Consider the following 23,618-nt stretch of genomic DNA (forward strand, 5'->3'; position numbering starts at 1 on the left):
TATAACTAGAGCATGGAAAAAAAAAAACTATCACTCTCAGACTAATATAAGATCTCTTGGATCATATTGCATGAAGAACTAGCCAGCATAATTCCTGATAAAAAATTTGGGAAGATGTGGGACCCTTGGGCTCAATACAGCTGAAACTCGAAATATTTGAATATAGTGCAAAAGTTCATTTATTTCACTAATGCAACTTAAAAGGTGAAACTAATATATTAGACTCATTACATGCAAAGCAAGATAGTTCAAGCAATGATTGGTCATAATTGTGATGATTATGGCTTACAGGTCATGAAAACCCTAAATCCACAATCTCCGAAAATTTGCAATAGTCTAGACTCAATGGCCCAGATTCTCAAAGGGCTTACGACGGCGCAACGCCATGTACGCCGTCGTAAGTCCTAATCTGGGCCGTCGTATCTATGCGACTGATTCTTAGAATCAGTTACGCATAGATATCCATTAGATCCGACAGGCATAAGGCTCTTACGCTGTCGGATCTTAAAGGCAATTTTTTTTTTTTGTCCGCTAGGTGTCGCCTCCGTCGCTTTCCCCGTCGAGTATGCAAATTAGCTAGATACGCGAATTCCCGAACGTACGCGTGGCCGACGCAGTGAATTTAAGACGTTTACGTTAGGTTTTTCCAGCGCAAAGTTGCCCCTGCTATATGAGGGGCAACCAATGTGAAGTATGGCCGTCGTTCCCGCGTCGAAATTTATAAATTTACGTCGTTTGCGTAAGTCGTCCGTGAATGGGGCTGGACGCCATTTATGTTCACGTCGAAACCAATGACGTCCTTGCGACGTCATTTGGAGCAATGCACCCTGGGATATTTTTCGGACGGCGCGTGCGCAGTACGTTCGGCGCGGGAACGCACTTAATTTGAATACTACACGCCCCCTACCCGCCTAATTTGAATTAGGCGGGCTTGCGCCGGGTGATTTACGCTACGCCGCCGCAACTTTACACGCAAGTGCTTTGTGAATTAAGCACTTGCCTGTAAAACTTGCGGCGGCGTAACGTAAATGAGATACGTTACACCCGCCGACATTTACGAGACATCTACAATAATCTGCCCCAAAGTGTCCCACTCTAATCAGCTAATTAAGCCATAACACCTGCAAAAGGGTTCCTGAGCCTTTAAATGGTCTCTCAGTCTGGTTCAGTAGGAATCACAATCATGGGAAAGACCGCTGACCTGACCGTTGTGCAGAAAACCATCATTGACACCCTCCATGGGGAGGCAAAGCCTCAAAAGGTAATTGCAAAAGAAGTTGAATGTTCCCAAAGTGCTGTATCAAAGCACATTAATAGAAAGTTATGTGGAAGAAAAAGTGTGGAAGAAAAAGGTGCACAAGCAGCAGGGATGACTGCAGCCTGGAGAGGATTGTCAGGAAAAGGCCATTGAAAAGTGTTGGGGACTTTCACAAGGAGTGGACTGAGGCTGGAGTCAGTGCATCAAGAGCCACCGCACACAAACGGATCCTGGACATGGGCTTCAAATGTCGTATTCCTCTTGTCAAGCCACTCCTGAACAACAAACAGAAGCGTCTTACCTGGGCTAAAGAAAAACAGACCTGGTCTGTTGCTCAGTGGTACTCTTTTCTGAAGAGAGCTGATCTTGCATCTCATTTGGAAACCAAGGATTCACAGTATGGAGAGAGAATGGAGAAGCACACACTGCAAGCTGCTTGAAGCCCAGTGTGAAGTTTCCACAGAATGTGTTGATTTGGGGAGAAATGTCATCTGCTGGTGTTGGTCCACTTGTGCTTCAAGTCCAGGGTCAACGCAGCCATCTACCAGAAGATTTTGGAGCACCTGTTTACACTACCAAAAGCACCAAAACCTGATTCAATGGCTGTGGGATTGATTGGCCAGCAAACTCGCCTGACCTGGACCCCATAGAGAATCTATGGGACATTGCCAAGAGAAAGATAAGAGACTTGAGACCGAACAATGCAGAAGAGCTGAAGGCCGCTATTGAAGCATCCTGGTTTTCCATAACACCTCAGCAGCGCCACAGGCTGATAGCTTCCATGACACGCTGCATTGAGGCATTAATTGCTGCAAAGGGGGCCCAAACCAAGTACTGAGTACATATGCATGCTTATACTTTTCAGAGGTCTGATATTGTTCTATGTACAATCCTTGTTTTATTGATTGCATGTAATAATCTAATTTTCTGAGATTGTGGATTTGGGGTTTTCATGGGCTGTAAGCCATAATAATCACAATTATGACAAATCACGGCTTGAACTATCTTACTTTGCATGTAATGAGTCTATCTCATATATTAGTTTCACCTTTTAAGTTTCATTCGAAATTAGCTTTTGCACGATATTCAAATTTTTTGAGTTTTACCTGTGTATATATAAGTCATACCACTCCTTTAAACCCAGTATTGGCAAATATGTTATAGGAAAACTCCCTTGATCCAGAACACTGTTTTCTACTCTTTTATTTCATCTATAATTCATGTGAGACGTGTTGCTCTTTGTACACCCAGTGTACACCCAGTTGATGATAAAATTATTGATAGTAAGAAAACTAAATTCAGATATATACTGTCAATTAAAATGACATAAAAAAATTACAGTAATTGGATAGTGAGGCTGGGGAGGAGCAGTGAGCCTGGTCTGATAAGGCTGATCCCCAACAGCCTGCTTTGTCAGGAAAACCGAGCCTGAAAGATGTGTTCCTGGCAGTACAGTCCTGCAATACCACTCTGTCTAATTTGTCTACCCAGTTTCAACATCTGTGTGAAGAGGTTGCTATTATACGCCATGATATGCAGAGGTGTGGGAGCGCACCTCTGATCTGGAGGGTCATGTCCACAACATAGATGATGAAATGCCCCCTATGCAACTTGACCTTAAGGTGGTGGGGCTCCACAGAAATCATCGCACAATTCGTATAGATGATCTTGAAAATAGGCTCCACAAAAACCGCGTGCCACTACTAGGCCTCCCGGAGCGAATAGGGGAGAAAAAACCCACTGAATTTATTGCGCAATGGCTTTTAGACACCTTTTGATATGCAGAACATTTCACATATACATATAGCGGCTATATCTGTTGTTCGGAACTGTTTGCTCTCTGGTACTAAAGGCACCAAAACACCCTTTTGGGTTGACCTATGAAAATGTGTTTACCTGTCTAGCTGCCTTATTACTATCTCTGACTAAAGATGGCTTCTGACCTTGTGCTACTGTCCTGGAATGTGAGAGATCTTAAGGAGCCAATTAAAAAAATTGCTATTTTTACTACTCTGAAGCAGCAAGCTGCATCAATAGTTTGTTTGCAGGAAACTCATCTTACCCAGGACACTGTTTCCTTACTGTAAAATAGGGCTTATGCTACTCTATATCACTCTGTGTACTCTGCATTTGCTTGGGGTACCAGTGTCTTGATATCCTCTAAAATATAATTTTCCTGCAAACATACGTTGATAGATAGTTGGGGTAGATATATCTTGTTTGTGTGCGCTACATTTTCTATCACACGTGTTCTCGGCTCCATATATATTCTCCCACCTTATAATGCTGAGGTGATGTGAAGAATAGGAGCATTTCTGGCAGACCACCCTTGTATACCTCTATTGTTAGTGGAAAATTTTAATGTGTGTGACCCGAGTATGGACCGTCACCCGCCGAGCCCTCTGTAACCCTATGTCCCATGCTTACTCTTGCTGCTCCACTACTTATTAGTCTCTCTCTAGGATTGTTTTAACTTTGGGCACAGACCCAGTGCTCCCATTGATTTCTGATGTACATTATTTACCAATAGGTATTTCAGATCACTTTCCATTCCTCCTGTCCCTAGCCAAAATGAAAACACGTCTTAAACATCTTTAAATCTATCACGTCTTAAACCTAATTGGCGTGTCAATGCCTTCTGGTTGCAGGTATTACTGAAGGGTGACTCCATTCGTTGGCCTTAACTGAATACTTTGTATACAATAACCAGTATGCTGCCCGCCCCACAGGTAATGTGGGACTCTATGAAAGCTTCCTGAGAGGATTGTTGATACAGGCTATTAGTGTATGCTAAAAATCCAGTGTGGAATGGGAGACCTTTTTTGCAGCAGGGGTACAACAAAAAATTCTATCTATTCAGAACCCCACTCCTTCTAACTGCTCTATCTGGTGCAATTACTATATAAAATGACGGCTTTGGTTAAAGCCGACTGAGCAGCATTTTTCACCAGGTGGAGATATTTTGTAGAAGGGGAAAGAACTGGTCATATGCTTGTGGTTATTGCTAATTCACAAACGCAAACTAACTTTATTTCCTCTATCCTCACACCTGCAGGAGTGATCTCCTATGAACAGGAGGATACTTTACATTCCTTTTGTTCTTTCTATGGAGAACTGTATCAGAGCAAGGTGGACTATCAGATGGCCCAACTTAGGCAATTTCTAGCCCCACTGAATGTATCGTCCCTCTCGCCTAGCAGTCGTAAAAGTCTTAATGCCCCTTTAACGCTAGATGAATTAATTCAGGCAGTATCAGACTTCCCCAGTGGCAAAGCCCAGAGGATTACCACCGGGGATATACAAAGACTATGGAGACATTTTACTACCGAAGCTGCTAAAGACTCTAAATCAGGCATTCACTTCCTGTAAACTCCCAGAATCTATTAATAATGCCTGCATAATAGTTTTTCCCAAGCCTGGTAATGGCCACTTACACCCGAAGTCTTATTGTCCGATTTCACTATTGAATTCTGATATCAAGCTTTTAGCTAGAGTCCTGGCCACCAGACTAAGCAATGTTGTGCAGAAAATACATTCCTATCAATTGGGCTTTATTCCAGCTAGGTACACAGCAGTGAACTTGAGGAGACTTTTCTTTAACTTACAACTGCCTTCCGATAATATGGGCAACAGGGCTATTTTTTGTCTCTCGATGCGGCCCAAGCCTTATGCCGCATACACACCATCATATGTGATGAAAAAAAACGAAATTTTCTGTGAAGTAAAAAACGACGTTTTTGAAACTTCAGTTTTCAAAGACGAAGTTGCCTACACACCATTGTTTTTTCACAATGCTCTAGCAAAGCGAGGATACGTTCACCACGTTTTTCCATTGAAGCTCGCTTCATAACTAGCTTCTGGGCATGCGCGGGTGTAAAAATGTCGTTTTAAACGTCGTTTTTTGCTACACACGGTTAATTTCTGTGAAGTAAAAAACGACACATAAAATTGAAGCATGCTTCAATTTTTTTTTGTCGTTTTTTACAAGACATAAAACAACGTTTTCCCCCACACACGGTCATTTAAAGTGACGTTTTTAAAAACTTCGTTTTTTTTCATCACATAAAGTGATGGTGTGTACACGGCATCAGGCAGCGTCGAGTGGATGTATCCTTGGCACTATTTGTCCTTGGTTATTGATTTATAAGGTGCATTAAACTCCTATTCTCTGCTCCGCAAGCTTATATGCAAATTAATGGATCAGTGTCTGAGTTTTTCCCCCTTTTTAGTGCCTCTCAAAATGGAAAAACTCAGGTGCCCTTTATCCCCTCTGCTATTCACATTAGCTATTGAACCACTGGTAATAGCAAAGAGGGTTCTGAATTGGAGACAGGGAAGAAAAAATATCACTATATGCGGATGACGCTTTGTTGTTCTTTGGGGATGCGGGCAGCTCATTGATATCCAATATGACCCTGATAGGAACATTTTGTTCCTTTTCGGGATTTGCTATAAACTGGGACAAGTCCATTTTATTCCCATTGGAGGAGCCCCCCCCCCCCCCCCCACTCTATGATTGGGATCCTCAATTACTTTGTTTTTCACAATTCACCAGTGTGGATATCCCTTAAGTGGTTTAAAAAATAGATTCATTATCTTGCATACTTTTATGGAGAGACCAAAACCCTAGGATTAAGTTATCGACACTTCAGTTACCTAAAGATGTGGGGGTCTGGCAGTGCCTCATTCAAGACTATATTTCTAGTAGCCCAACCTCAGCAGTTTGCTAGATGGGGGCAGAAAATTGGTCAGACCATGTACAGTCGGTATTGCTAGGCAGATCTTCCAGTTACCATCTCTTAGCTCTACAGTATTGGAGTCAGGTTCTTTTGCACTTGCCTCTAGTAGCCTACCCTTTTACTTATGTATAAGGTATGGCAGGAAATGGAAAGAATCCAGCAATATACGGGAATCTCGATATATACACCGCTTTGGTGGAATGAGAATTATGAGGAAATACACAAGCTAGAGTGGTTTGAGTACTGGCATACATTGTAGATTCAATATGTTGCCCAGCTGTATACTCATAAACATTCCAGGATCTGCAAACATCTTACCCACTACCATCTCGTAGATTTTTTAAATATCTACAATTATGCCACACCCTTCAGGCTCAATTAAAAAACATGTCACACCAGAGGTACACTCCATGTCACAAGGCCCATTCTATCGCAAGGTCATCTGATAAAAAGGGCCTTCTATCTTCCATTTATAGTTACTTAAAGGGACAGTATCAATGGGCGGTTACTTGTCTGGGTAGAAGAGGTTGGGAAAGGGCCTGGGAGATATATCTGATGAAATTTGGCAGAATATTTTGGAGCAGGTGCCTTCTGTGTCAGTATCGCCGCAGCAACGTTTATCCCAATTGTTTATAATCCATAAAACATATAGAACCACACTTAAGTTGTTTCAATGTGGCCAGCGAGACTTATCTGAATGTCCATGGTGTTCAGGGTCTCCTGAAAACTTACTCCAGGTGTTATGGAAATGCCCTAAACTGTTTAGGTATTGGTGCAATTTAGTGAATACTATTAACCTTGCCTATCAAACCCAAATAGATTTAGACCCTAAAATATGCCTCTTGGCTTATCTTGATGAAGAAATATTTACACCTGATATTATAACACCTATTAATAGGCTGTTATTTATAGCGTGCAAAACAATTGCATTCAAGTGGCTGTCTTTCAAGCCCCCTACACATGAGGAATTGTGACTTCTTCAAGTTAAAGATGCTTTAATACTGCCACTCACCCAACTAATTAAATTCAAAATACTAACAATAAGTTACAAAGCCATCCACAACTCTGCCCCAGCTACATCACTAGTCTAGTCTCAAAATGCCAACCTAATCATCCTCTTCTTTCCTCCCAAGACCTTCTGCTATCTAGCTCCCTCATCACGTCCTCCCATATTCGCCTCCATGAATTCTCCCGAATCTCTCCCATCCTCTGAAATACCCTACCCCAATCTGTCAGACTATCTCCAAATCTATCTACTTTTAGGCGATCCCTGAAAACTTTTCTCTTCGGAGAGGCCTACCCTACCTCCACCTAACAACTGTTTTTTTATTTTCTTCTATCGGCTCATGCCCCACAGTTATTACCCTTGTGTATGACTTGACCCTCCCTCCTAGACTGTAAGCTCTAACAAGCAGGGTCCTCTGATTATAGCGCACAAAACAATTGCATTGAAGTGTAATTGTAATTGTACTGTATGCCCTACTGTTGTAAAGCGCTGCGCAAACTGTTGGTGCTATATAAATCCTGTATAATATAATAATATTGAAATAACAAGAAGTGTATCAGAATAGAGGCACAGCGAATGCCATTTATGAAATTTGGGAACCATGCTTAGCAGTTCCTGGCTTAACCCCCTTCTCATTAGTGTCTTATAGAATACTCAAGTGCTAATTGGTTGAGCGAGGGACAAAATACGGCAGTAAAGTATGATTTCTAGCTTGGTAAGCTTTGCATAAGTCTTATTAGTCGGTGTATACATATTCGTGGTCTCTTTTATACATAAGACAGACAATTGTCTTGATGTGCATGGGTTTAAATACACTAATTGCTATACTATAACGCTCGTACAACTTCCTCACGATAATATGTTAGAGTCTCAGCATCCATCGCTAGAGGTTATATCCACATATCACTAATTGGAGTTCTCTCTAAAATTTGGAGGCTGTCTTATTTTTTACTTCTGTATGATGTCTGTACATCATACAGAAGTAAATAATAAGACCGTCTCCAAATTGCAGCTGTACAACACTTTTTTTGTTCCCTTTTTTCTTCTTTTTTTGTTTGTCTGTTGTGTTTTGTTACCAGCTGTATGTCTATAAAGCAAAAAAAACTTTCAATAAAAATTATTGGAAAAAAAATTAGATCAAATGTATAAACTTCTTATTGGAAAATGATATCAACATTATTGCAATTGCAAGGGCTCATTGCTTTTACAAACCAAAAACGTTTGCATTAAGAAACCATGAGGAATTATCGATCACCCTTTTTAAGTTCCCATCTTGGAACAGATAATATCTACTTTACGCACATGTGAAGGTGTCATTTTCTGAAACACTGAGGTACACGTTTGCCAGAATATTTACTGGTTTACCTTGGGGAGGCACAGACTTTTACAACCCTTTACATAACTTGAAAGATGAATATCAACTATCTACAGTTGATATTCCATCTACGGCGCTACCCTTTGAGCATGACAATACTCCACCAAGTGAGATCATATGCTGTTCAAACAGGAAACCATTATCAGACGTTTCTAGTCTCAGCACAACCAAAGGAAATGGACAATTCTGCTTGGAACCCCCCAAACTTACAATGATTTTTCCCCTGTCAGCAGAAATCGTCCAGGCCAGGAAAAAAAATAAAAATACAAAAAAAAATACAAAACAGTAGGAGTATCTTTAACCACTTAAGGACCCCTTTCACGCCGATATAAGTTGGCAGAATGGCACGGCTGGGCACAAGCACATACCTGTACGTGTCTCTTTAAGACCCAGCCGTGGGGTCGTGAGCGTGCGCAATTGTCATTTTCACAGTAATCAGTGCATTTTTATAGCACTTTTCGCTGTGAAAATGACAATGGTCCCAAAAATGTGTCACAATTGTCCGATGTGTCCGCCATAATGTCGCAGTCACGAAAAAAATTGCTGATTGCCGCCATTAGTAGTAAAAAAAAAAATTATTAATAAAAATGCCATAAAACTATCCCCTATTTTGTAAACGCTATAAATTTTGAGCAAACCAATTGATAAACGCTTATATCGGCCTAAACTGAGGATTTTTTTTTAATTTATATATTTTTGGGGGATATTTATTATAGCTAAAAATAAAAAATATTGATTTTTTTTCCAAATTGACGCTCTATTTGTGTTTATAGTGCAAAAAATAAAAACCGCAGAGGTGATCAAATACCACCAAAAGAAAGCTCTATTTGTGGGGAAAAAAGGACGTCAATTTTGTTTGGGAGCCACGTCGCACGACCACGCAATTGTCAGTTAAAGCGACGCAGTGCCGGATCGCAAAAAGGGGCAAGGTCCTTAACCTGCATAATGGTCCGGGTCTTAAGTGGTTAAAAATCCAAACACACATAGGATAAATCTAAATTCAACTGTACCAAAGAGTCTGGCGCAACAGAATTATTTTCTATATTGTCAACATGAGACTCTATCTTTTAGTATATGACAAATTTTGATCAAAGTAGATGTAAACCCGATTCTTGAAATCTGACCTAGGCACATGTATCTGCAGTGTTTTCTTATCACTCTACAAAGCGTTTAAGTCCAGTGTCTTTCTGCTGTTCCATTCCCCTGTTATCAGCATGATAACTTCTGACAAGCTCTCCGACACGAGAGATAAAGGCAGCTGAAAATTTGTGTCGGGGAGGGTGCTATAAATAGATTAGCAGAGACCTTGTCTATTTACAGCACAGCTTTGCAAGTATCTTCATTCTTCTTCCTATGTGGAGGGGGGGTGCCTTTCCTCCGGGAAGAACAAATTCTAACACAATGTGCACTTTCTAAAGAATATTACAAGCTGAAGACAGCAGATATACATGTAAAACGTATGTAGGGAAATTTGTTTAATCTCTGTGTATCATCTGAGGCTGTTCACCTCGCTGGGTATAGGTGAGGGTTTACATCCACTTTAATATTTATGTATCATTACAGCTTAAATGGTTATTGCCATTAATTATAAAACAAATCAGTGGAACTTAAATAATCCTAAAGGAGTCTTTGCACAAAGATATACAAGCAATCGATCCTCTAATATTCTTAGAGTGGAACTGGAGATAGGAACACACATTAAACCCCTACAACATTGATAAACATTTGATCCCACATTTCGAAACCATCATTTTTGCTCTGTTAAATTGTCCCTGCTGTGCAATTTTCATTTGTCTTTACCTTAGAAGCTTGAATGAAGATGTGTTTGAGCTTTCTTGTTAAAAGTGTAATTTCTTATTGTTTTATATTTATATTAAAACGGTTTATATATTAATGTACTGTATATTACATTTAAAGTAATATTAAAATGAATTCAATATACACCTTAACACGTATCTCCACAATTTGTTACATGTTCCCATCCACATAGCATAACAAAAAAAGAAGAAAACTTGCAGCTTACCTTTTCTAGTTCTTTTGTGGAATCTCCAAAACTGTAAAATCCTACTAGTTCTCTATCTAGGAGGCTGTTGGGGAGCTGTTCTTGTGGTAATAAACCCTATCTCTATTGTGCAGGCAAATCTTAATTATCAGTTGAAAACTAGATCTGCCATTACATTGAGAAAAATGTACCTTATTCAGTCATCCACACACTCAAGGTTGATGGGGGAATCCTCCCCTGCTGTTTGTTTGTAATCAGACTGCAGGGAGACTTCCTCACTGCCAGAATACACTAATCATTGCTGCAGGCTATGCATCACTGATCGGTAGATCAACGTCTGTATAAACCACTTCAGCCAGCCCCGAAAGGATTTGCCCCCTTAATGACCAGGCCAATTTTTGTGATACTGCACTGCATTGGTTTAACTGACAATTGTGCGGTCGTGTGACGTTGTACCCAAAAAAAAATTGACGTCCTCTTTTTCCCACAAATAGAGCTGTCTTTTGGTGGTATTTGCTCATCTCTGCATTTTTTTTTTTTTTGCACTGTAAACAAAAAAAGAGCGCCAATTTTGAAAAAAACAACTATATTTATTGCTATAATAAATGTCTCCTAAAAAAACAGTTCATCCAAAGAAAGGCAAAACCCCAGCAAAGCATTAACCAACTTGCTCCAGCAGGCGAAAACAATCCCTCCTGATCCCCCGAGAGGCAATCAAATATTCCCTGGATCAACTTTACCTATAAATGTTAGAACCCAGTTATATTATGTACATTTAGAAACAAATCCAAGCCTTTCTTTAACCACTTGGGATCCGCCTGCCGTCAATTGACGGCTACAGTGCGGATCCCAATTTCCAAACCGCCGTCAATTGACGGCCGCCCCTTAGGGCGGTCCCCGCGCGCGCTCCAGAGCGCGCTGCGGGGAAAATCTGTGTTGGCCGTGTCCCTCGGACACAGCCAATTACAGATCGCCGCGAACGGCCAATCAGAGTGGCCGTTCGCGAGGCGATCTGTGCGGCCAATGAGAGAGGATCTCATATGTAAACATATGAGATCATCTCTCATTGCCGTTTTACACAGAGACAGCGGTGCTGTCTCTGGAGAGGAGACGGATCTGTGTCCCTTGTACATAGGGACATAGATCGGTCACCCCCCCAATCACCCCCCCTCCACCTACAGTTAGAACACTAAGCAGGGATACATTTAACCCCTTCCTCACCCCCTAGTGTTAACCCCTTCAATGCCAGTCACATTTATACTGTAATTAGTGCATATTTATAGCACTGATCGCAGTATAAATGTGAATGGCGCCAAAAATGTGTCCGATGTGTCCGCCATAACGTCGCAGTCCATTAAAAATCGCAGATCGCCGCCATTTCTAGTAAAAAAAATAATTAAAAAAAAATAATTCTGTCCCCTATTTTGTAAGCGCTATAACTTTTGCGCAAACCAGTCGCTTATTGCGATTTTTTTTTTTTTTTTACCAAAAATATGTAGAAGAATACGTATCGGCCTAAACTGAGAAAAAAAAATGTTATTTTTTTTTTAAATTGGGATATTTATTATAGCAAGAAGTAAAAAATATTGTATTTTTTTCAAAATTGTCTCACTTTTTTGTTTATAGCGCAAAAAATAAAAACCGCACAGGCGATCAAATACCACCAAAAGAAAGCTCTACTTGTGGGGAAAAAAGGACGTCAATTTTGTTTGGGAGCCACGTCGCACGACCGCGCAATTGTTAGTTAAAGCGATGCAGTGCCGAAAGCTGAAATTTCACCTGGGCAGGAGGGGGGTATATGTGCCCAGTAAGCAAGTGGTTAAGCAATCTACTGAGCTGACCAGAACCACCTCTGGAGGGAGTCTGTTCCACATTTTCACAGCTCTTACTGTGAAGAAACCTTTCCGTATTTAGAGATTAATCCTCTTTTCCTCTAGACGTAAAGTGTGCCCCCTTGTCCTCTGTGTTGACCGTAAAGTGAATAACTCAACACCAAGTTCACTATATGGACCCCTTATATATTTGTACATGTTGATTATATCCCCCCTTATTCTCCTCAAGAGAGAATAAATTCAGTTCCTCTAATCTTTCCTCATAGCTGAGCTCCTCCATGCCTCTTATCAGTTTGGTTGCTCTTCTCTGCGCTTTCTCCAGTTCCCCAATATCCTTTTTGTAAACAGTGGAGCAAAACTGAACTACATACTCCAGATGAGGTCTTACTAATGAGTTGTACAGGGGCAAAATTATATCTCTGTCTCTGGAGTCCATACCTCTCTTAATACAATAAAGGACTTTGCTTGCTTTGGAAACCGCAGCTTGGCATTGCATGCCATTATTGAGCTTATACCAAAACACCCAGATCCTTCTCCACTATTGATTTGCCCAGTTGTAGAGCTGTACGATAAATCATCAAGAATCGTTATCGCGATCTTTTTCCTGTTGCGATCTTGACACAGGGTTTCACAATCTTTGGTATGCAAAGAATTTCCTCTCTGCTCTCAGCCAAAAGTCAGTCTGGGCAGTCTGCCAAGTTTTGAAAACATTCTATCAGTGGAATGTTAAGTCTAAACATTGTATCAATTTGACTTTTACATCAAAGGAATAGACTTCTGTATGTAAATTAGGAACGTTTAACCACTTAAACACCAAAGCTTTTTCTGACCGCTCTTTTCAAGTTAAAATAATTTTTTTTTTGCTAGAAAATTACTTGGAACCCCCAAACATTATATATTTTTTTTAGTAGATACCCTAGAGAATAAAATGGCGGTTGTTGCAATATTTTATGTCAAAGTGTTTTTTTTAATTATTAGTGAATCCCACATCTTGTTTTTTGTTTTCTTACATATTTAATTGCCAGAGTGGGACACAAAGTGATTTTTATTATATTCTGTTAAAGAGTAAATGTACTCTTTTAAGAAAACAAACGTTGCAGTTTAGGGGCCCCAGTGTGTTAAAAAAAAAAAAAATGATGTCCTTTCGGCTACGAGTAAAATCCACAGATCACCCTGTCCTGCCCGATATCTGGGACATTCTGACCGACAGGCACTAGTTCCCAGCATCCCAGGAGAAAGCCACTTCTATGTCCCTCAGCCCCTGCTGCTACAGGAGGAGGGGGAGTACACTGCGCATGTTTGGAATGCAGAAGTGTGCCTGCTCCTAGAATGCACTCCACTTAGAAGAATGTATCAATAAATTATCAAATCAATAATACAAAAATACTGGATGTCAACCAAACGTCCAGTAGAACAATTATTGCACACTAGAAAAATACCACTCTTTTAAAATTGCATAATAAATTCAAACACTGGATTGGGAAATCTCACTCCTCACTCCTTTGTTTTCTATTTACTATTTTCTATGACAGCTTTAAGTATAAGACTTTTTGCACACTGCAGCTTGAAAAAGCTCAGAACAGCTTTTTTTTTTTTACTGAGCTAAAATACAGCTCATTAATTGTAATGTGCCTATGCACACAGGCGTGTAAACAAGCGCTGTGCATTCTTTGGTAAAAATAAAATGCTCATTTACATACTGCAAAACAAGAACGCAAGAATAAGCTTGCGCAAAAAATGCGTGCAAAATTGCGCGAATGCAAATGCGTAAAAATACGCACAAATACATGGAAAAAAAATATCTGAGAAAGTAGATGCTCAAACAGGAGTATTGTGTTCAAGAGGCCTAGTTATTAAAACTAGCCTCAGTTAAAGGGGTTGTAAAGGTAAACATTTTTTTCCCTAAATAGCTTCCTTTACCTTAGTACAGTCCTCCTTCACTTACCTCATCCTTCCATTTTGCTTTTAAATGTCCTTATTTCTTCTGAGAAATCCTCACTTCCTGTTCTTCTGTCTGTAACTACACGCAGTAATGCAAGGCTTTCTCCATGGTGTGGAGAAAGCCTCTCGAGGGGGGAGGAGGCGAGCAGGAGGGTCAGGACTCAGGACACTCTCTACTTTGCAGGTAGAGAAAGGAGCTGTGCGTTAGTGGGTGTCCTGACTCTCCTGCTTGCCCCCTCAAGAGGCTTTCTCCACACCAAGGAGAAAGTGTCGCATTACTGTGTGTAGTTACAGACAGAAGAACAGGAAGTGAGGATTTCTCAGAAGAAAGAAGGACATTTGAAAGCAAAATCGAAGGATGAGGTAAGTGAAGGAGGACTGCACTAAGGTAAAGGAAGCTATTTAGGGATTTTTTTTTACCTTTACAACCCCTTTAAGTCACAGGACCTTCCCTCTCTCCTCTGACTCTCAGCAACACCCCTTTCTATTTTTCTTCTCCATCTTTCCTTAACCTGCCTAGCGGTATTCCCGAGTCAGACTATGGGTGAATTTTACATACCAAAATCGGTAACCCTAAGCCAGACTCGGAATCACATTGCAGGATACAGGGGAAGTTACTTGCCTTGTTCCTGGATCCTGCGATGTGTCCCTGCTGTGTGTGTGAGCTGTCATCTCGCTTGATTAACACACTGGTGACTGCCGAGTGCTGCCGAGCTCCTCTCCCGAGCGGCGCGATGCACGGGGGCTGAGTTCGGTGCCAAATTCAAAAAAGTTAAAACACAGTATAGATACAGTATACTGTAATCTTACAGATTACAATACTGTATCAAATAATTACACACCCCCTTTGTCCAGTGTCCTGCATGCAGTTTTATATTATAAAAACGGTTCTTTCTGCCTGGAAACTAGAGATTGTCCATAGCAACCAAAAAGTGTCCATTTACGTCAAAAGTGGTTTTGGAGCAGCTAGAAAACAGCGATAGTAAATTAGAATCACTTGCAGAATTGAGCGATAGAGGTTTGTGGGGAAATTCATCATCAAACACTGAAAGTAATGACAGCAACAATTCTGAGCAAATTTCAGTGTTTTTGATTTGATTACATTATTGAATAATTTTTATTATAATTTTATTATACATTATTATTTGTTATAATTATTTATAGTTATTTATTATATTATAATTTATGATTTTGTGTTTTAAACTTTATCATACCCGGGATGTCTACTAGACTCTTGTTTGGACAGATTTAAGTGAGTCATTCCTAAGAATTACAGGCCTACAGTATAAAACGACAAATTTCCATGCAAAATAATGGTACCGCTTTCAGCACCTAAAATCGCCAGGGAGGTTAATCAGGATAAGAAAATATTCCATTAAGATTGATCAAAATCTTTATTCTATTTGTTCTCTATTATGCCAAACCGTAATAAAAAGGTAATGGTCAAACAAAAACCACCTGTTCACATGCATTATTTTATATCCTGATGATCAATCAAAACGTTTACACAAAACAAAAACTGGAATTATAAGAAATGATGTTTCCACTAAAAAATGTTTGACTATTTAATGCCTTATCTTCATTTAGAATTACTACTTCTTCTAAAAGTACATTAATTGATGATAACATAGATTGAATGAAAATTCATTTTGATGATTTTGTAATTCCATGTGTTCTCACAGATAATAGCTCTAGGACAAATCCTTCATGAGTTTTGGGGGGTTTAACCATAGATCAGTCAAAGATCCAAATGTGCCAAAACGCGGTGATGTAAAACACTACGACGTGCTGAGAAAAATGAAGTTCAATGCTTCCGAGCATGCGTCGACTTGATTCTGAGCATGCGTGGATTTTTGACCGATGGACTTCCACACAGACGATCGTTTTTTTCTATCGGTTTTTTATCCATAGGAAAAATTTTAAAAATGTTCTATTCTTTTTCACCAATGGAAAACAAACCGATGGGGCCCACACAAGATCGGTGTGTCTGATGAAAACAGTCCATCGGCCTGTTTTCATCAGACAAACCGATCGTGTGTACAGGGCTTGTGACTTTTTTTCTCTTTAGTGTCGGAAAGAAATATAACTTTACAGTGTAAAGCAAGGCCCCATACTACACAAGGGAACTTTAGCAGAAAAGTTTACCCATTTATTTAGAAGATATACATTTTTACAATTGTATGTGATTTATAAGCTGCTCAGGGCAATTTTTCCCCTTTTTTTTTTTTTATTTTTTTTTTACTTAAATTTAGTGACCATTAAATCAGACCATTTTTTGTTAATAGTTGTTGAGAATTCTGCGTAGAAAATGTATGTGTGTGCGTATATATATATATATATATATATATATATATATATATAAAAATTCTATTTTATATTAATTTTTAACCGCTTGCCGACCAGCCGCCGCAGTTTTACGGCGGCAGGTCGGCTTGGCTGCGCGAGATCATGTAATATTACGTCCTCTCGCGAATCAGACAATAGGGGCGCCCCCGCTTGCCCCCGGTCCTGACACGTGTGCTCGCGGCGTGATCACCGCCGGGTACCCGCGATCACTCGTTACAGAGCGAGAACCGGGAGCTTTGTGTGTAAACACACAGCTCCCGGTCCTGTCAGGGGGAGAAATGCCTGATTGTCTGTTCATACAATGTATGTCTTTTGCATTACAATCTGGTATGCTGCCCTTGAATGGTACAATTTATTTTTCCAAATGTGTCTATATTTGATTTTCTGGTTAAAATAAATGCAACATTTATACAAAACAGATGTTAAATGAATACAGTTCTTACATTTTCAATGCCAACTAGTTTAGTAAAACATCCAGATTTTCTACATAACCATGAAGTTCAGCTGAAACAGTTTACAGTTAACATACATAAGCCTGAATTAGTATTGGTAAAAAAATTGTCGTGGGAAAAAAGAACACCTTGCATGTTGTGGACATCCGTTTCATTATTCCATGTCCACGCGTATTGTAGTTTGAGTTTAACAGGATCAAAACCTGCAATTCTAGATCTAGGCTGTTTCTTCTGTTATTAATCACCCTGTCAGTGATGTTTACCCTAGTTTTATGGGAAGCATGTTAAAGCAGTATTAAACCCAAAAGCAAACATATTGCAGTTCACCAATTTAGATGTGATGACTGCATTAATTTTCATTTTTTAGGCTTGCTTTCATCTTCACCTGGTGGTCCTGCCAGCAAGTCTGTTGTTTTTCAACAGAACAAGGTGTTCTGCAAATGTAGCAGGTAGAGGGGTTGGGGGTAACTATTTACCACTAACAGAGGTGATTACAATTGGTCAGCTTTTATTTATTAAAAAAGGAACACAACTGTTGCTGTAGCTGCGTAAAAAGTGTTAGCTGGAATTTGGCTGCCATTTGTTTAGTGCATCTAAATCTCCAATTACATCTAACACTCCCCTCACCCAGACTGACAATGCTGCTGTCCAAAGATGTCTGTCTCAGAACATAGGCACCCTAATACAGGAGGTGTGTCACTGGGCAGAGCGCAGGTGAAAATAGAGGGAAAAAAAATAAAAAAGGAAAGCTGACACCACATCTAATGATTAATAAGCTGCAATATATTATAGTTTTGGGTTTAATACTGAATTAATTAATTTAGTAGTATTTTTCCCCCCCTTGACATCCCATTTGATATAAATCTTTGTTTGCCAGTTTTTGCACATTGCTGTGTTATTACTTAAAGTGAATGTAAACCCGATTCATGAAATTTGAGCTAGGCACATATATCTGCAGTATTTTGTTATCTCTATTCAACGTCTTATGCCGCGTACACACGATCATTTTTCGGCTTGTAAAAAACAACGTTTTTTTAAAATGTCATTTAAAATGATCGTGTGTCGGCTTCGCATAATTTTTCGGGTTCTGAAAAACTACATTTTTTTTGTCGTTTTTCGGGTTGTAAAAAATGATCGTGTGTGGGCTAAAACGACGTAAAAAACCCGCACATGCTCAGAAGCAAGTTATGAGATGGGAGCTCTCGTTCTGGTAAAACTAACGTTTCGGAATGGAGTAAGCACATTCATTACACTGTAATAGACAGAAAAGCGCGAATCGTCTTTTACTAACACGGAATCGGCTAAAGCAGCCCAAAGGGTGGCGCTATCCGCATGGAACTTCCCCTTTATTGTGCCGTCGTACGTGTTGTACGTCACCGCGCTTTGATAGAGCATTTTTTTTTTAACGATCGTGTGTGGGCTGATGCTTTTCGTTTTAATGATGATTTTAATGATGATTCGTTTTAATGATGAAGTTGGAAAAATTATCGTGTTTACGCGGCATTATAGCTCTCTTCTGAACGGTTCCTCTGTTATCAGCCTGAGAACTCCTGACATATTTTTAGACAAAATCAGCCAGAATCTTTTGTCAAAGAAGGTTGCTAAAATAGATTAGCAGAGAGCAGCTCCTATTACAAAACAGCTCTGAGAGTCTCTGCCTATGATGAGAGGGGGTGTGTGTCTTTCCTCCAATCAGCAATGTTAGCTGTCTTGGCTGTATACCCAGACATCACACTTTGTGTTAATCAGGAAGAGAAAATCTCCTAACACGATCTCCACTTTCTAAACAGTATACAAATGTGAAGACAGCAGATATGTAGGGAGATTTGGCTAATCTCTGTGTATCATCTAAGGCTGTTCACTTCACTGGGTGTATGGAGGGTTTACATCTACTTTAAGTAAATATGTGCAGAAGCTTGCTAAAGATTTTGCTTTTTTAACATTTATGTTTTGACAATGTGTGTGGACAGATTTTTAAGAAATCAGTAGACTTTCATGTACGTTTTATTTTTGTTATGATCCAAATACAGTGTCTTACCAGATCTATTCTCTTTCATGTTTGTTAGGTATTCCTAACCACGGACAAACCAGACAAATGGTAAGAGAATGTTTCATTAAGCCAAAACAAAATGCTGAACAAAAGGAAGTAGCTTTAAAGAGAACCTGTCACCATTCAGATTAATTGCAATCTGGCATAAAAGGCAACCAACGTATTACCCGTTTGCCTACCAGAATGTTAATGATAAAGTTCCCCTTGTTTGCAGCCTTTTTGTTGGTTCTTTTGTACTTGTCCAAATCACATCACACTACTGCCTTTGCTGTAATGCCTGGTACACACGATCGGAATTTCCGATGGAAAAAGTCAGACAGACTTTTTCCATCGGATAATCCGATCGTGTGTAGCCCCATCGGAGTTTTTTTATCGGAAATTCCGATCAATTCCATCGGAGTTTAGATATAGAACAAGTTCTATTTTTCTCCGATGAGATTTGGCTGGGCAAAAGCCTGATTGTGTGTACGCGGTATAACTGCTACACTTGACATTGCATTGAAAGGCAGCAGGTACTTGAACTATATAGTATACGATTTTGTGAGCAATGATGACTTCACGCCAATTTGTTTACACCTGTGACAGGCAGTCATAAGCTACCTTTGGGGCCAGTGCCAGTAAGACCTGTTCGCTCACTGGCTGAGCATAAAAGGCATATTGTCAGTTGCATTCCCAATGATGTAATCTTAGGACAGTGCACGAGTCTGTATGGAAAAATGTTGACAACTTCATATAGAATATTTGACTGCTACTGATAGACTGTTATGCTGTGCATACTCCCAGCTTCAACTTGCCTATAGATACTGTGAAATCGCTGTAAACAAGTTAGGGGGAGGGAGACAAGCAGGTGCCTCCCAATGTCAGTGTACCTGATTCGCCCTAATTTGCTTATTGGCAGAAATGCAGCGGGGGAAATGGAGCAGGAAAGAATATGTTTTATGCAATAAGTATTCTCTAATGCTCAATTTTTGAAAAATAAAAAATAAAAGTGAAGAATATTTAGGAGATGACTTGTTCTCTTTAAAAACAGTCATGACTGGTTCTCTTTAAAATATAAACGTTTACAAAAAAATTGTTGCTTAGCTATGTACTACATTTTATCATTTCTACAAAATAAACGTACCTTCTCAAAATAAGCTTACATTAAAAGAATAAGATTCAGCAAAGAAAGTTCAATACTTGATGTTATTTAATCTCTTGGGAAATAGTTCCCCGCATGTTGTATTACTGTGTATAAATAAGCTCACCATTTGCACATATTAAAAGAAGTTTGAAATAAGACTCTGTACAGTAAATATAAGCATTTGCTTTGTTTAATTTGTAATAGCACCCTATTTTTGGAATGTTAATTTGTATGCTTTGTGGTGGGTCTCCTTTTCTTTATCCTAAAGTGATTTCTTAAAATTGTTTGAAGTTAAAAAAATAAAAAATAAATAAAAACGATTGATCTAAATGTTTTAATTTCATTAAGAAGAATATATTGTAGCTGTCACAGAAAAAAAGGATACTGACAGATCTCTGAGAACGAAGAGGCTCTGAGAAATGTGCCTACACGTACTATGGGGAGTATAGCTATAATACTACAATAACACTATTGGAAAGTGATGTAGCATTTATCACAGGCTCACTGGAAGATAAAGTACATGCAATTAAGCAGTTGTTCCCCTTTTTAATAATTGTTATGAATGCCTGGGATTTGATATCTAAAAATTTATGGAAACACGCTCTGATTCTCAATGTGCTTCTAATGAAGAGAATTTGTTTATTCCTTCAAAGCTAGGGATGCTTAAATCTTTTGCATTCTATATTTTTATTGACTCATGTTTCGGCTCCCTAAGGTGGGCATTTAAATTGGTTGCATTAACCCCTTTCTGTCTGAGGGTAAAACAAATGTTAATGCCCAAACACAATTTTGCTACTTTGACATGCGTTAGTAAAACTGTACATATCACCGGAACTACTTTTTGTATACAGGTGGTAAATGGTAATGAATATCTCCCATTTTATTTATATCAAAGGAAAACTGGCCTAAAACATTTTATTTTTATTTTTTTGGTATATTTCTTGCTAATATTGTAAGTTACACCAAAGAGAAGCCTAAATGATACCATATATGTGTAGGTTACTTCTCGTTTGTACCCGTAGTAGGGCTCAGAAACAATACGCACGTTTTGCTTTTTTTTTATCCTACCTAAAACACACTGACACTGATACTTATTTAACCTCCCTGGCAGTATGATTATGTCAGATTTTTGTCTCTCAAAGCAGCACATTGTTTTGCATGGAAATTTGGTGTTTTATATTGTAGGGCTGTAATTCTTAGGAATAACTCACTTAAATCTGTCCAAACAAGAGTCTAGTAGACATCCCGGATATGATAAAGTTTGAAACACTAAATTATAATATAATAACTATAAATAATTTTAACATAATAAAATGTATTCAATAATGTAATTGTCAGAATTGTCGCTGTCGTTACTTTCTGTGGTTGATGTCAAATTTCCCCACAAATCACTATCGCTCAATTCTACAAGTGATTCAAATTTATTATCGCTGTTTTCTAGCTGATCTTAAACCACTTTTTACGTAAAGGGACACTTTTTGGTTGCATTGGACCTTCTCAAGGTTCCAGGCAGAAAGCACAGTATATATAATATAAAACTGCATGCAGGGCACTGGACAACAGGGATGTGAAATGATTTGTTACTGTAATGTAATCTGTAAGATTACAGTGTAATGTATGTGTTTTTGTTTTTTGCACTTTTCGAATTTGGCCGCCACACAGTACATCGGGCGGAGGGCACAGCCCGCGGACACAGCGGGAGGACATCGCAGTATTCTGGGGACAATGTAAGTAACTTTCCCAGGATACTGCGATGCAATCGCGAGTGTGGCTCGGGGTTACCACTTTTGGTAATGAAAATTCCCCCCAAGCCCCACTCTGTATTACCGCCAGGGAGGTTAACAAATGTTTTAAAAAAAATCTGATCCAAAATATACTGAACCTGACGTTTTTGACCCTGACCCTGACCTTAACCATTGCCCCTTACTTTGACACCAACCCTGTCACTGAACTAGCTCAAACTTTGATCTAGCTTTTTTTTTTGCTTTATTTAAATTTTCTTTTATGCACTGTTGTTTGTTTACAACTTTCTTCCCTGCAAGGAGAGAAAGATACAATTTTTATATTTTTCTCCAATCAGAGGAACTTTCACCAGGGCAAATCGGAAATGGGAATCTCACCTATGGAGACACAAATCTCTATCAAAATTTCAAAAAAAAATGTTTTACATACACTTTGGGTTCATTATTTTTATTAATTGGGTTTTTTACATTTCCTTGCGTTTTAATATATTGGCTGTTATTTACGTTATTTTACGTTATTTATTTTTTCTTACCAGTGGCTGAAGTTCAAGCATGTTGCTTATCTGCACATTAAATGTTCACAGCGTCATATTAAACCTGTGTCTCCACAGACATACCTAACATATTTTACAATTTCTTACAATTATGGGTATGTCAGCTATCCATTCTTTAAATACTAAAACGTGCAGAACATCTCTGCAGTGCCTGCACATTTCTCTGTTTTGTCTCTTTAAAAAGCTTCAAGCCTAAAAAAGAAATGTTTATATGCCAGAAATCTGGTGTGCCCCTATCTTTCCTTTTGAGCTTACAACACAAAGGGGGTGGATTTACTAAAACTGGGAAAGTGCACAACCTGGTGCCACTGTGTATATTATCCAATTAGCCTCTAACTTCAGCTTTTTCAATTAAACTTTGGGGAAAAAAACTGGAAGCTTATTGGTTTTTATGCAGAGCTGCACCAGATTTTGCACTCTCCGGTTTTAGTAAATCAATCCCAATGATGCTGAAATATTAGGGGCAGAATGTTAACACAATAAATTGTGTGGCGCTTAACTTTAGTTATCCAATCAAGGAAAAGGGAAATCCTAGTTTATTTAATTTGTACTTGGTTGTATAATTTAAATTAATATTTAATATTTAATATTTACATAATGTATGTGAAGATTCTTATCTCCTTTTAGTAAGTGATCCTGAATGCCTCCGCTGCACTGACATTTTGAGTAGTGTTGTCAGCCCTGCCCCGTCCAGGTCTGCTCTGCTGGTTTGACTACGAATTATCTAGACTAGAACCCTTGCAAAAAAAATGTATTGTCGTCTCTGTCCCTGTAACCGATTTTTTTTTTTCATTACGTCCTGCCTTGTGAAACTGTTACTCCGAGTTGAAAAAAAGGCACAAGTCCATATAGAGTTCAACCCATAGAAAAAAATAAACAGAAACCTTCATATTCAGAATCCTATATCTACAATTCATCCCAAAAAACGAATTGACAAAAAAAGCAAAAAACATGGTCCAGTTTGCTCCAGTAGGGAAAAATAAATTCCTTCCTGGTTCCTGTAAAGGTAATTGGATATTCCCTGTATCAACAATCTCTTGTGTTTTTACCTATACATGTTAATATCCAGTTATTTTTTCTGCATTTAGCTCTTTAAAATAACATGGGATTGTGAACAGTGCCAACAGCTCGCTTCCTTTTCCCTTTGTGTATTAACATAGTAGCTCGGAGGACCATCTATATTCTAAGCTATTACATA

The 23,618-nt window shown here is 39.0% G+C and overlaps 1 protein-coding gene across 11 annotated transcripts in view; it reads left to right on the plus strand.

Annotated features, from left to right (window-relative positions):
- The window catches only part of MTA1 (metastasis associated 1), a 290,526-nt gene that overhangs the window by 222,838 nt on the left and 44,070 nt on the right, over positions 1-23,618 (plus strand). For 5 of the 11 annotated variants that reach the window (XM_040333257.1, XM_040333259.1, XM_040333258.1 and 2 more), the window contains one exon: positions 19,018-19,049. The exons of the other annotated variants lie outside the window; for them this stretch is intronic. In XM_040333257.1, coding sequence (XP_040189191.1) covers positions 19,018-19,049 — 32 coding nt within the window. The remainder of the gene's footprint in view (positions 1-19,017; positions 19,050-23,618) is intronic. 11 annotated transcript variants of the gene reach the window in all.

This window comes from Rana temporaria, chromosome 13 (assembly GCF_905171775.1).
Source record: "Rana temporaria chromosome 13, aRanTem1.1, whole genome shotgun sequence".
In the NCBI taxonomy this organism is placed as follows: Eukaryota; Metazoa; Chordata; class Amphibia; order Anura; family Ranidae; genus Rana; species Rana temporaria.